Below are 15021 nucleotides of genomic sequence, written 5' to 3'. Positions count from 1 at the left end.
ATATCAACAAATTTAAACACTTTTTATGAATGGTGCATAATGCTTTAACTCCTAAATACTATTTTTTCCTCCAAAACCAATGTGAACAGTGTGACAGAAAACCCTCCCTTATTGTATTTTCCCCTTTTTCTTAGGCTTTTGAAGCAGCTCCATTAACATTCACATTCTGTGAATCCTCTGCTTAATCCAATAGAAGCTCTACATCTTGTTTTAGAAAGTAGGCATTTTCAGAATCTGAGATGAGCCACCTCTTCTCTTCTAGTTTGTTTGCCACTCCTCCCCAAATTACCCATACCACAGCAGATAAGGTCATGACTTTTATGTTCACCTTAGGCAAACTAGTTTGCTTTCCTGGGATTACTCAGCTTGCTTTCACTCTTCCAGGTCCTCCAACTCAGAGTTCCCTTTCTCCTTCTCTTTCTTTTTCTAATTAATCTCCCTCCTTTCCTCACCTAGCGTGCTGGCGTGTTCATCCTCATGTTGTCTCCTCTTCCTCCTGCTCACCTTAGGTCTGTCACCTACAGAACTTAGTATATAGAGTGATTCTGGCAGAGTGCAAAAATGATTGCTCATCATTGCTGCTTTTGTGTTTCCAGAGTTAGTCCTTACCAACATTGCCTTGCAGAGCTTTATGGTTTTCTGGTACAATTTTTCTACTTTTTTTTTTCGGATTGTGAATTAATGGTCTCAACAGACAAAGTATCATCTCAGCCTTTAACTCTCTGTAAGAGTCCTGTTCTGTCAAGTCTGAAAATAGTATTGATTTAGCATCTGAAGAAAGATAAAAAATTGTGATTCCTTTAGCAGTAGCTCCATGTGGATCATGTTTTGGTGGTGGAGAGCTTACTGTGTTCATTCGTCATACATATGCTGTTGCATACCTGTGGCCATCATTGCTGCCCTTTTCTGATCTTTTTAGTTCTAACAGAGACATCTTTAGATGGGAAAAACAGAGCTGCACACACTGTTCATGGTGTGGACAACACATAGATTTGTAAAGTGCCATAATGCCAAGACCCAGTCCTGTTCACTATTGCTTTCTTAGTAGTACCTGGCATTTGGTTTGCCTTTTTGATTGCTTCTGAACACTAAGCTGATGTTTTCATGGAACAACTTGTTATAACCCCCTGGTCTCACTCAGCTCACAGCCTATCATTTTATATGTGAAGCTAAGATTGCTTTCCGCTGTATGTATGCTTTAGACTGATCTACATTCTTTTTCATTTGTTATTTTATTGCCTAGTTTTGTAAGGCCCTTGTGCAGCTCTTCACAGCATGCCCTTATCCGTGCTGTGGACATTTAAGTTAGCTTAAGCTACCTTAACTTTGTATCATCAGTAGACTTAAAAAACACATCTACCACCTGTTCTTCTGGCTCTGCTGAAGAGTCTTGGCCCGTACAGATGTGGTAACCTTCCCTCGTTGTAAGAACTGGGCCCATAGTACTACCCTGGTTTCTATCTTTTCCCTCATCTCATCTATAGCTTGGAAAGCCTTTGACAAAGAACTTAAAAGGTTTTTTGAAATGGAGGTAGACTGTTTCGGTTACCCCACCCATATCCACGTGATCACTAACCCTTTTAGAGAGGTGCAGGAAGTTTGTAAGGCAGGTCTTCCCTTCACAGAAGCCATGGCCCTGAAGTAATGTTTGGAAAACTTGCTTGCTAACAGATTCTATTCAATATTTATTCAGAATGTTTCCAAAGTCAAAATGGTGAGGATACAGGATGGAATTTCATTTTATTAGTTTACAACTGAGACCCATGAAATTGGCAGTCATCTTTTTTGAAGATTTGTAAATTCCCTTTTTTCACATTAGTGCTAAACATGACTTCTAGAAGCGATGAGCCCATTTGAACACAAAATAATTAAACTCTCATTAATTTTACTATTCAGAAGATTTCTCAACTTTCTCAACATGCTTAAACTCCACAAAGAATGTTTTCATGTTCACTTCTTTTTAATTCCAGAGATGTTTTGAGGCAAGAATTAAAAATATGTTGCAGCTTTTGCTTGGGAAACTAAGGAACCTGAAGATGTCATGGGACCTTTTCCTTAATCCTAGCACATATTCAAAATCTTTTTCACTTTGTATTTGGAGTGATTTTAGTAGAATGAATTTTTAATCCTTATTGTATTAATCTAACTAGTAGTTTTCTGTAATATTTTTTTCTCCTTGGCATAAGCGGTTCTTTTATTTTCTAGAAATTTCAGTGGCACGATCCAGCAGCATAGAAGAAAAACGATGTGGCGGTAAGTTTTTCAGCTCTAGATGTGTATTAAACGTGGAAGTACTGATTACCCCATTTTTTGCTTTGCTTTCAACTTTTGCACTCTTTAGTTTTATTCTACCTTCTAAATGCCATATTCTCATTATTTACAGTTGTACAGAAAAAGAGATGTAGTTACTACAGGGTTTCTTATTAAATATCCATCTGACATTGCTGACCTTTGAGACAAGAAAATGTATTACTGGATGTTGGTATTTTCTTCTTTTTCAGTCAAAAATAAATGCCTATTACAAGCTAGTTATCAGTAGGTCAAAATTTGTGAAGTTGCTCCACTTTTTTTCAGGGTAATTCACAAACCTCTTCAGGACTCCAAATAAAAAGCAGAAAGCAGCCTGCTAACCCACTTAATAGCCTTGACTGTACCTGGGACTCGTTTTCAGCTTCACTGTCAAAGAAAAGACTAAAAAATTAAAAAAAAAAACAAAAAAAGTTCCATTCCAGAGAGTCCTGAAGCTAGCAAAACGAATCTTGAAAGAGAAAATGAAATAAATAAATAAATCCCAAACAGTAAGAAGAAGAAAAAGGAAAGAAAGACCATTTTCTTGTGCTGAGCTGTGTCTGTGTCGTCATGGTAATAGCTCTGGCTGGTTCTAGTGTTATTCCATGCACAGATAAGCTGCATTTTTAACCTAGTAAGGGACAATGAAAACACAGGGGTTATGCAAGTGTTCTAGTGCACACATTAACTTGTTATGGGAGCCAGGATAATGTGATTTTATTTTTTTACTAATTAGCAGTGGTACTCTGAAAACATTTTGCTAAGTTCTGCGACAGGGGGAAACTTGTGTAAAGGTGTCAAAAGATACTTCAGTGATAATTTATATATTGGAGCGGTTGACCTGGTCACCTAAATATTAGTTTGTGTTTCTAAATACCCAGTGGGCATGTCCTAGTAAGGTCCTACCTTAGGCATTTGCAAAAAATGAGACCCATGTCCTCACCCATTTTCCTGTATTACAGTGAAAAATGTCTAACATGTTTTTTTCAGACTAGTGCAAGTCTTTCAGTTTAAAATCTTTCATTTGTGCATTTAGGCAACCTCAAATTTTCAGTATGTTAAGATGAGGATTCCAACATGAGCTACCCACTGATACTTCTTTCTTAATCAAAAAGTTTGAAATTGCAATGAAAAGCAGTGCAATTTGTTTCTTTTGAACTAATCCTACTGGTGCCACATCTGAACTGATCTCTGTGGATGATTGTGCTGTAGATTCCCTTCTACAGTTTCATACAGCAATGAACTTCCTCTCAGTTTTAATCCTTGTGTATGTGGAGAGAGTTTCCCATCATCTCATCCCGTAGCATCTTTAAAGGGCAGAGCAAACAGGAGAGTGCTGGGCTCTGAACTGTTGACTTTGCACTGGCTGGCTGCTGTAGTCAAAAGCACACTGAACTTTAAGGAGTCTCTTTCCACCCCTCCACCCCCTTCCCATTTCCCCCTAAAACACTACCATTTCTTCTTCACACCCCACACCCCCTCTTACATATATATATAAAAAAATTCTAAAGGATGCCAAAGGGAACAAATTGGCCATGTATTACAGATACAGAAACAGTGAGACCCAGCAAGAATCAAATGAGGGGATGGAAAAAATGTATGACACTGCTTCTGAGACATGCACCAAATAAAGGGGATAATGGTAAACATTTCAGGGAAATCAGGATTTTGATTCAAAGATATCAGGATTTTTTTAGCTCTGCCACAAGTCACTATGTGTAAGAGAAAGAGCTAGAAGAACAACATAGGAGGTGATACTCTAGTTCATTGAAAAAAAAGCTGTGTATGTACTTTATCTACATAACATATATATAACAAGGCTTTGTTATACAGTATGAAGAAAAAAATTGCTGAACTATTCAAAAATATGAAATGCAATTAATTCATTTGTTATTTTGGTTCTGAAGTTGTTTAAGCATCTTTCAAAAATCTCAGCCTTAATACTTACAGAGATGTATGGGTATGTAAGATTCTTATAATGACTCCTTCAGGGAAATGCAATCCATTAGCTACTGTGTAGATAAACCATTGCAACTGAGGTGTTTCTGGGAAGCACAGGAATTTTCCCTTATCCTTTTTTGAATCAAGCACTTGTCTACATTTTCCCCCAAGGTTAAGCTTTTGTTGTTGCTTCCTTAAAAATAAGATTGTTTTCTGCTCTTCACTCTGCAGAGTTCAACATGTTTCACATGATCGCGGTGGGATTAAGTAGCTCAATACTTGGTTGCCTTCTTACCCTGCTTGTTTACACTTATTGCCAACGATATCAACAACAGTCCCATGATGCAACTGTCATCCATCCAGTGTCACCAGCTCCTCTAAATACGAGTATTACCAACCATATCAACAAACTGGACAAATACGATTCTGTAGAAGCCATCAAGGTGAGAAGGGGGTTGGGAACTATATAATGCACAACACATATGGTCCTAGACAACAGGTCTGCTGTATCAAAACAATTCTACTTGCTAGGTTTCTGCAGTGGCATTTGGACTCAAATTATGTTGATTGTTAATGATAAAAATAGATTTCACTAGAGGTATTGTAATTACACATCCTTTCCTTTGTCAGACCATATGACACAGTAAGTTAGATTTTGTGTGTATCTATAATTTATGGAGCAGCATCTTTTCTTGGAAAAAAAACCAGACCACTCAAGTTTTGGAGTTTTTTTGTTTCTGTTTTTGGGTTTTTTTTCCTAATTGTGTTTCCTAATGTCTTGTTCAAGAAGTAAATAGGGCCGTTAACAATCATCATGACATACATTGAAGATAATCCTTTGTCTGCAATGTTACGGTGTCAAGGGCACTGTTCATCTTCCTGCACTGTGTCTTTATACAGGAGACTTATCTGGTGAATATATTCTGGGTCAGACTCTCAGCTAGCGTTCATACCCAAAATATTGTGTAAATGAGCAGTACAGATTTACAATAGCTGAGAGTCTGACATGATATCTATATCATATGATCATTATTCCTAAACAGCTATTTTCTTTATGTGACCTTTTAGAACAGCTCTGTTTTTTGAGATTGGCTGAATGAATTAAGGAAGTATGAGCACTGGGAAAATACCTAGTTCACTATCTTCAGATTACACAGTTTATTCATGCAGCTGCAAAGCTTTTTGTAAATGAGGATTTTTCTTAAATCCTACCTGGATAATCCAGTTTTTAATTTCTGCATTTTTCTTCCTAATTAAAGACATTTTAAAGAATTTAATTAAAAAACAGCAAGAAATGCTTAGATTGTGTAATCAGTGGTGGAATATGTACCTAATTTAAAGCTTTTGCAAATTCCACTAATCATCTCTCTGGATAGATACAGAAAGTAAAAAAAACCTTTTGAAAATTCTTACTCTACATACCCATATCACTTTTTTTTTAAAAAGCAGGATTTACACACTTAAGACCTTCAGACTTTTCTCATACATACTGCATTTGAAAATCAAGGAATTAATGCAGTAGGGGAAAATAATTCTTATTCAGTGAAAAGATAATGAAGTGAATCATTCTAATACGAAGAACAGAATATGCATGATTAAAAAGTATTTTTAATCATAAAATTAATTTTATTATACTGGAGGGAAAGTACCCAGCTGTACTTTATTCAGTAGCATTGTTTTTTGTACTAACATTATTATGTAAGGAGATGCACGCAAATGTAATTTTTTGTAAATGTGCAGGTATTTCTTAATGTGTTTTTGACTGACTATACACAGATATTTGCCACAGAAATTGTCTCGGTGAAAGAGCACTTAGTGGCTACCTTTCTTCTGTCCTTCCCATTTTCTTATATCTTTTTTTCTTCCCCACAGGCATTTAACAAAAACAACCTGATCCTGGAGGAGAGAAACAAGTACTTCAATCCACATCTTACTGCAAAGACTTATTCTAATACCTATTTTACAGATTTCAATAATTATGATGAGTACTAATGGGCTTGTGTATTTTCTGGCCTCCTGTAACTCCCCATCCCCAAGGCCTGTGCTACTTGACTGCTCATGTGATTGAGGCTTCAGAGATGAAGTTCAGAGACATTTCAAGCACGATCCAAGCCATCAATGTCCCATTGCTGCCAAAAGCCCAAAACACCTGTTTGTGACATGATGTTTTCTTTGCAGAGTGCAACGTTGGCCTTCAGTGTTGGGTGCAGCTGTAGCCCTTCGGTGTCGCTGGACCACTCATGAGAATTGCATCGCTTCGCTCAGTTTCATAAACTTCTAGTCAGATTCTTCTAACAAGTGACTAAGCAATTGCAGAGCTTTTTTTTAAAAAAAAAAAAAAAAAAAAGAAAAAGTTAGCCCTTAAACCTGTGCCAGGAGTAAAAATCTGATTTTCTTTTTAGGCATTGTCTTTTATTTCCATGTGTTGTGTAAAGGGAGCTCTGCTGTTTGCCACGGAGCCCTCTGTGCAGTGTCCTGAACCTCACACCACCAAAAAGAGCTCGCAGGGTGGTGGGTGCAACAACGAGAAGGAACATGGTGGTTTAGTGATGCTCGGCGGCAGCTCTGTACTCTGTAGGGCTGATCTTCCCAGGCTGTAAATCACTCTGGCTGCAGTTCAGCTGTTCAGAGTACAGCAACTAAGGCCGTACCAAGGGATACAATCTTGTAATTAACCCAGAAAGCTACAGGGTCAGTGGTTTTCAGTCGCGAGCCAAGCCCTGTCACATAAAGCCTTCACCTAGTTCAGTTTAATTTTTGGGAGGGTCTGAAAGGGCATGTCCCACAGGGAGGCCGAGGGAGGAGGGCAGATGGGAGAGGCACACTGGAAGGTTTTTCTGTGTGCCATTAGTAAACCAGCCTTGCTGCAGCGTGTGGGATTGCACGAGTCATGGCATCCCGCAGGCTTCCTCTACTTGGTACGTGTGCATGGGAACCCACTCGTCTGCTGTAGCACTCGCTGTCAGGCTGGTCACAGAAAGATACTACTGCACTGTGTTTTGTGTGCCATCTCAGGCTCCTGGGGGTACATAGGCATAATCACAGTTCTGCTTTTCTCTTTCTGGCTTTTGCTTTATATGCCCATGTCTGACAAACAAAGCTGGCTCAGATAACACAGATGTATTTGCAAAGCGTTGTCTCATCTTGCTGCGGTGTCTGACCCACGCTAGTCAGCCCCTAGAGGAACGTTCTTCTGGTGTTTTAAGTGATTATCTTGTTGGACTTCATTGATGTAAATATTTAAAATACTGTTTGAGTTTTAAGTTATCAGTTTTAATTTCTTTTGTAGTGGCAGGTGAGGAAACACAAAGAATTTTTATACCATTTTTTCTTTGTTCTGTCTGTCTTCGCCCACATTCAGGACTGTTATTTTTGTATCTGAAATTCCAGATATATAACTAAAAAGAAAAGGGCAGGGATTTGGGTCAGATTTTCCAGAGTACTTAGTAGTAAGGCAGCATTTGCTATTCTCAGAAGCTTGTGAAAAAAAAATTAAAAGTGTATATTAAGGCTTAAAGAATTGAGCTTTTGATTTTTTGAGCATGCTAGATGCATAGATTATTGCACCAGAATACCAGGAAGGTATGCAAGGAGAAGCAGAGTGGAAATCTTTCCGTTCTGTGGCTAGAGCCCTTGATCATTAGTTCACACTATAATAGGCAAATAGAGAAAAACATGTACAGATTATAATGATTCACACCTATGTACAAGAAAAGCAAAAAATACCAGGAAACATCGCTCATGTGAGGCTGCATTTGAGCACTGCTTTGGTGGTCCAGCCAATTAGCAAGGGTAAACACCGTATCTAATCATGGCAATGAGCAACATCTTTGAATGGGTATAGATCTCAATGTACTACTACGCTTCCTATCTTTTTCTGTTCTGTTCTGTAGTAAAATGAAAAAATGCAAAGCATTGAAAAGCTGTGCAGTGAAATGAACGCACATTTACCATTTATGCAAATAATTAAGATCAGCTGCCTATTTTTTTCCAGCTGAACAGTTCTCCCTGTCGCTAACTCAGTCAAAAGAAAGCACCCCACCCTTGCGCCATTTCTTCTCCAGAAAGTATAATAATACTGGTTCTCTATAATTTGTGATTTTTTTCTGTACATTAGATCTGGTTTTCCAGGAAGAAATTAGCTGATTGCCCTGGATAAGAGGAAATTCTCTCTGCAAGAAAATTCAGTGAAACAGATAGAGGGGGAAAAACTCTCCAAACCATAACCAGTCCAGTATGTGAATCACTGTGTTCATGCCAAAAGACAAAATTTTACATTTAAGTAAGAGAAAGAAAATAAATTCTATGTTGCTGCCACTGCCAAGAAGAGGCAACATATACACATACACACATATGCACAACACTGTTCCTCTTTGCCCCTGTACTAAGAGCACATTAGTCTGGCTTATGGATTTTATGTTTAGACTATTAGTTATGAGACCAATATCCTAAAAAATATTTGAACTATGTATTTTTATTTTAGTCTTTTTTAATTAATATTATCTGAAATTAGCTTTTTTAAAACTCTTTGGTAGTTTGAGGCACGCCTATCTTTACAGTGATCTATTTTCCATTCTTTTCATGGATGGATAAATATTTTAGATACGTGTTATATATGCAGTAATAATACCCTAGGTTAAGTCTGCATGATCATAGCTAGAAGTGCATTTAGCAGATGCTCAGTCAGCTTACACTTCCATCTCCCAAAGGAGTATTTCAGGTGTTCCAGATCTTTGAGCAACTCCCATGTGGTATCATTTAAACACCATGCCAACTTGTCAGAAAAGTGTTTCTTTTAATCTTTTTTGGGGGTTGGTTTTTTTTGTTTTTTAGCTTCCTAAATTACATTGTTCTAAACCACAGACAGAGCTGTGTTCAAACCTCTGTCTAAAGCAGCAGGGTAAACATGGAAATTTCACAGCACTTCAAGTGAGAAATAATTGATGGCAGGATTTTCTTGTCAAGCTAGGTTCTGAGTCAACAGGTTTTAAAGCCATTAGATATTTGTGTCTTAGGTAATTTTAGAGGACCCCAGATGCACCGTCTCTATCAGTATTTTCACCTTCTGTGTTCTACACAGCTACCCAGGTACTTTAATACAGCCTTTCCCAATACACAGAGCAAAAGAAAGTGCAGTCTGTATTAATTTCCAATTTACTTTATTTAGCTTTTTTAAAAAAACTTTTTTTTTCCCCCTAGAATAGGCTACACACATTTTGGTGAAAAGCAGATTTCTCCATGAAAACTCTTATTTTTCTTTTGCCAAAAATTGACAAAGTGGATATTTGCCTGCAAATCTTGTTTAAGCCAATAGAGCTCTCAAATTTGCGCAAGGATAAAATTTGATTCTTACAGCATTGTTCTGTTCTTGGAAAGGGAAAATCAACTCCCTTGCCCATTAAATGCCATGCTTAAATACCTCTTATCCTTTTTCTTGGATAAAGTGATCTTTTCTGGATAAATAATTGTATTACCTCTGATGCCAATAGTTAATATTACTAAGCCATTTTTGCATTGATTGCATAAATTTAAAGATGCTTCTCCATTTTTAATCCAAACATTTTGGCACATAGATCAAAATTCTCAGAGTAAAGCTGTTTCTGTGTAGCCCTGCTACATGGAGTAAGGGAGGAAGCAGGATTGCCAGTCAGATCCTGTACAGTATATGGTTTCGTCGGATAACTCAAAAGTAGAATTGTGCTTAGGTACACATTTTGGGCTTATTTTTGTGTCTGATATATAGCATACATTCCTCAGTTGCTTAGAAAATGAACTCCTGCACTTGCAGATTTATCTTGTACTTTGATTTGAGTCTGATGGCCTTTATGTTCATTTAAAGTTACTTTATGCGGAAGCTTTTCCAGCCGTTTGCAGTCACCTGCTGTTGGAGCAGTGTGGTTTGTTTAGAACTAATCAAAAGATTTTTGACTAGGATTAGGGTTTTCATAAGAGAGTGGGAGAAAGAATAGGACTTAAATGGCTTTGATTTCTGGGCTATTAAGCAGTACTGATTAAATTCTGAGATGGGTGTAGGACACTGTGCATTTAGTTAGCTCTACCAGAGCTCCACCGTAACCTCTGGGAAAATATCATGTCAATGTACAAATCAAGAGCTACTAAAGCACTTATGTTAAGTGAAGAAAGTTTTCAGAAGTTCAGACCATATGGCTGTTCAAACCAGAAAAGAAAGTAAGAGGTCCCAGATGCAACAAAAATGTTAATAGGAATAAATGCTTCAATATTTTTTTCTCATACTTATAGAATTAATATCTTCACTTCTTTAAATGTGGGACCAGTTTTATTAAAGTCAGCACAACATAAGCACATTCCTGAAGTTAATTGTATGCATAATGGCTTTGCTGTATGAGATCAATTCTGTAAACAATTTTGTCCAAGCTTATCTTGCTCTGCTTGAGGCATCTGACCAATTTCTGATTGTAGCTGCCACCAGCATCCTCTGTGTCTCATCTGGGAGAACACCCTTAGATGGGTGGTTATGTCCTGGAGAGGGCTTGTGTTTCTCCACCAACACTATAGCCTAGAGAGTTACACTTCTAGTTTTCACTGTCATTCAGATGCCTAAATTTGGATTGGCAAATGCTAGGCTCTTTGAGTATGATTTTACTCGTCACATAAGTAACCACACCAAGTTCAGTGGTATGGATATAACAAGTTACTTATTTCAACGTGTTTACAGGATTGAGCCCAAAATATATTGCTTCTGCATAAATCCATGCACAGTATGAGATGACTTCAATAGCAAGAAAACAGATTCATTTGAAATTGTTCACAAGCAAATCTGCATCTTGATATCAGGGAATAGATATGTGTTCATTGTGTGGGGTATTTGAATTCATTCCTTTCTTTGCTAAATAAATGAATGATAAAACAAGATACTGCTTGACTTCATTTAAAAGCCATTCTTCCAAATAAACAAGGGTTCTGGGATCTGTGAACGTTTTTCCCTTTCTTTCTGTCTCCTCTTCTCTGCAAAAATGAACCCGCACGTGGCTGAAATATCCTTTAGTTAGACTCGTTTGTGCAACTGAATGAACACTTTGCGCTGTGCTGCCATGCAACGACATTTTCTAACTGGGATGGTATAAAGAGGGAATCGTGTTAGCCTGGGAGGTTTGGCAAAGATTTCAACCCAGAAGTAGCAAGGGTAGGCAGAGGTGAAAACAAAAACAGAAGAATGTGACTGAAGGCTTGGCAAACTTTTCAGTAAACTTTCACAGAAACTTCGAGGCCCTTTGGGAACTGCCAAGGGTGAGGCTGTTGGGACTAGAACCTCTGGAATGGTCAAGCCAATTAATTGCACAGGCAGAAAGCGGGCTGACTGCAGCAGGTACTGGTGCAATGTTGTGATTATTACTCAGAATCAGGGGAAAAATGAACTGGTGACACTCAGCACCAGGTTAACCAGAAGGGAACAAAATGCTTTCACAAGCAGTAAGCACCACAGTACAGGTGGGATTTTGTCAATAGCTGTGTTGGAAGAAGGACAGGGCAAGAGGAGCAGTTCTGTAGAGCAAAACAGGTGGTGCTGAGCTCATGGATGCTGGACTAGCTCCAGGCTAGTTCCACAGGCTACCCACTACAAGTTAGAGTGTACCTAACTTTTAGTTTCCCTCATTCATTTAATAACAAACAAAAAAACCCCACAAAACCCAACCGACCAACCAGTACAAAACCAAAAGCAACACAAGAAAGCCCCCAGAACACAGCAGATGGCATGCTTGGAGACTGCTCCATGGTGCAAATGAAAGCACAGTGAGAGGTGTAGTGGGAACTGATAAACCTTGTGTTTCCAGTTGGCTTTTTTGGATTCAGGTTGGACACTCTTTTGCTTACTTCTCCCCTTGCCTTTTCTGCTGGTGGGAAACTTATCACAGCTCTACCTAGCTGAGGATTTATAGGTTTGAAGGAGTGATTTGATACCAGTGGTGAAATCTGCTAAAAATGTGTATTGTAAAACGGACATCAAGGGCTGAGCAAAAAATGTTACATTGATACTGAGACTGTCTTATTTTAATTGTTCTTAACTGAACATACCATAGCAATTCCTCAACTGAAATTAACATCTGAACAGAGATGGTAGTTTTGTAGCATCATTCCAGAAAAAAATTAAATCATTGTAACTTTCAGCATTCTCACAAACTCTAGAGGCTGAGAATGCAGAAGGAAGCTGTTATTTGTGATTTTTGCTTTTTATTCAAAGGATTTATTCACAAATCTCATCCAACAATAGCTTCAGATTTTAAAATATCATGGCAGGTAATTAACAGTAACACAGTATATGTTCCAGAATTCAGCAACTGCATTTGTTAATCACTAAGCCCATAGTTTTGAACGAATTCTCCCTTTTGTTAGCTGCAGCAGTAGGCATTGACTGAAAATGAAACAAATATCAAATTTCAAATAAATGGGGGATTTAAGGTCCCAACTTTTAAATAAAGCTTTGAAGCTGGTACAGCTGCAGAAGAAATTGCTTGCATGTCTGTGTGCCAAAAAGGGCTTTCTCTTGTCATGGCCTCTGAAATGTCCTGTACAGTGGAAAAGTTGTTTTTAACAGGGATGCACTGAAGATAAAATAATTGAAATAAAGCTCAGAGATTTTTAGCAGTAGTAAACATTTTTGGTTTGGTATCAGAATGCCATTGCCTATTGCAATAATGGGAGTAAATGATCCTTGAACAGAACTTTATAGGGAATAATTTTCCCTTGCCATTAGTTCCTTCAAAAACAGCTTCCTTAGCAAAACTTCTCAGGAGAGCTGTCGAAGAGACTAACATTTAAGGAGAAACATTGGTGCACTGGCTCAAGCACAGTTGCAGGGATCTAAGCCAGTTACAACTGCAGGGTCATTCCACTGACACAGAACTCACTTCAGATTTACACCTATTCAGACAGCTCACCAAATTTGTATCCTAATGTCTGTCTGTTGTCATATTTGGTACTCCAGGGAGGTAATTTTACATAATTCTTTACGGATCATCTGGAACACAGAAAAGAAGCTTCATTGATGGGTGGTGACAATGTTTTTCCATCATATGTCTGCACTCTGTATTTCCCCCACCAGTGATATTTTTGCATATTTTAGATGCTTTAACTTAATGAACTAGCTCTTCTAGGTTGGGGGTGAGTGAGTGTACCATTTTTCTACTCTCCGTTACTCATACTGATATTATTTTGCTGCCTTGATTAGTATTCACAATTCCTTCTTGACTCAGTGTCTTTTTCAAGCTTCAACAATAAGGATTTCACTGCCTTTTTCAGGTCTTTCATATCAGTATGACCTGAACTTCATCCTTTTGTGCTCATCTCACACTTTTCCCCAAATCAGAACACTTATCTTTAACATGCATACTCCAATCTCAGTCATATATCTGTGAAGTTCTAAGGCACACTTTCTGTTTGCTTGTTTTTGTACTAGTGGAAGCAATACTAACCCACAAGAGAATAATAAGTTCTACAGTGAAAAATTTGAGCTCTGTTCAGAAGTAAAGAAAATCAACATATTTACCTTTTTATATTCCCTTTGCATCTTCCTGCCTGGTGCTGTTCAGGGGCCACAGTGTATGAGTATATTTCTCTCTAAGAGTGCTCTTCAAGTCAATGCCTACGGTTAAAGACATGTTTACGGGATTTCCTGATCCCATGAAATGTTAAGCGTGTTCAATATTAAAACTGACTTAAATCTTGCCATCAACCCACACCACAGAGATAGGTAGAAATATTTTCAGATCTCATGATTTAGCCCCAAATATGCATTAAAGTCATTCACTCCCTTGATTGCCTAGACATGTTCGTAACTTCCCAAGACCATTTCCTGTATGGGTGGTTTTATTGAAATTTTATCAGTTGTTTATCTATGGCTATAATGAGCCTACCTTTGCCTCTGATTTCCCATAAAACACGAGCTAGGATTTCTCCCAAGGTAGAGATTAGAGCAGAAGACACTTTCTAGTAGTAAGGACAGCGCTGTTAGCATAAACCTTGCTGCAGAAAGGCACAGGTTGAAAAGGGTATGGCTTCTACTTCCCATCAGTGGCAATTATGTAGAAAATGAAGAAAGTTAGCTGGTTTGGTTTGCTGGGAATGGTTTTGGAATATAGATTCCTTATATACATTACAGTAATTAACGTACTATAGTAAGAGCCATTGTGCCAGGTAAAAACAAAAGTGTCTTTAAGTCTCTATCCTGGAAGTAACTGAAAGCATCTGTATTTGTGCTTCAATTGTTCCTTATTTTTCTATAATCCTTTTAGAGGACAGCCTTTTGTTGCTATGGAATCAAATGTTTCTTTGGTTTTTTATTATTTTTTTTGTCACAGTAATTAGGACTCTAAGTTGTAGTGGGTTTGTTCCCTGCATAACTTCTTCTCCTCCACCTCTTACCCTGTGCTAGAGCAATAAGGTGGTGCAATCTTGCCACCTTTATTCCAACACAAGTTTCCAGACATCTGCATGGTTACCTCCATCTTCTGTTTCCAGTCAGGAACTGGTTTCTGGTTATGAATTTTAAATCTGATACCTGTATACTCCCTGTTGGCTGTAACTGTGTTGCTTCAGACTCTACCTGAAAAGACATCAACAAACATTTGATTTCAGAAGGCTCAGGTGGGTACTTAGGTACAGACAATGTTATTGGGGTGTTGGTGGTTTCTAGATATTATTTTTTTCAGAGAAAAAACCACGGGAAGTAGGCAAAACTGAGTGCAACCATCCATGTTAACAACCATTTATGCCATGGAAATCTGTGTAAATTTTTGGGATCTAAACCACTGT

General features: G+C 38.0%; 1 protein-coding gene across 6 annotated transcripts in view; it reads left to right on the top strand.

The window, feature by feature from the left end:
• Window positions 1-11178, top strand: part of SEMA5A (semaphorin 5A) — a 353942-nt gene extending 342764 nt beyond the window's left edge. For all 6 annotated transcript variants that reach the window (XM_080382048.1, XM_080382044.1, XM_080382047.1 and 3 more), the window contains exons 21-23: window positions 2206-2253; window positions 4462-4673; window positions 6103-11178. In XM_080382048.1, the coding sequence (XP_080238174.1) occupies window positions 2206-2253; window positions 4462-4673; window positions 6103-6222 (380 nt within the window). In that variant the 3' untranslated portion in view covers window positions 6223-11178. The remainder of the gene's footprint in view (window positions 1-2205; window positions 2254-4461; window positions 4674-6102) is intronic.
• The last annotated feature ends 3843 nt before the right edge of the window (window positions 11179-15021 follow it).

This window comes from Falco punctatus (assembly GCF_963210335.1).
Source record: "Falco punctatus genome assembly, chromosome: 3".
Lineage (NCBI taxonomy): Eukaryota > Metazoa > Chordata > Aves > Falconiformes > Falconidae > Falco > Falco punctatus.
This window is presented reverse-complemented; position numbering and strand designations above follow the sequence as displayed.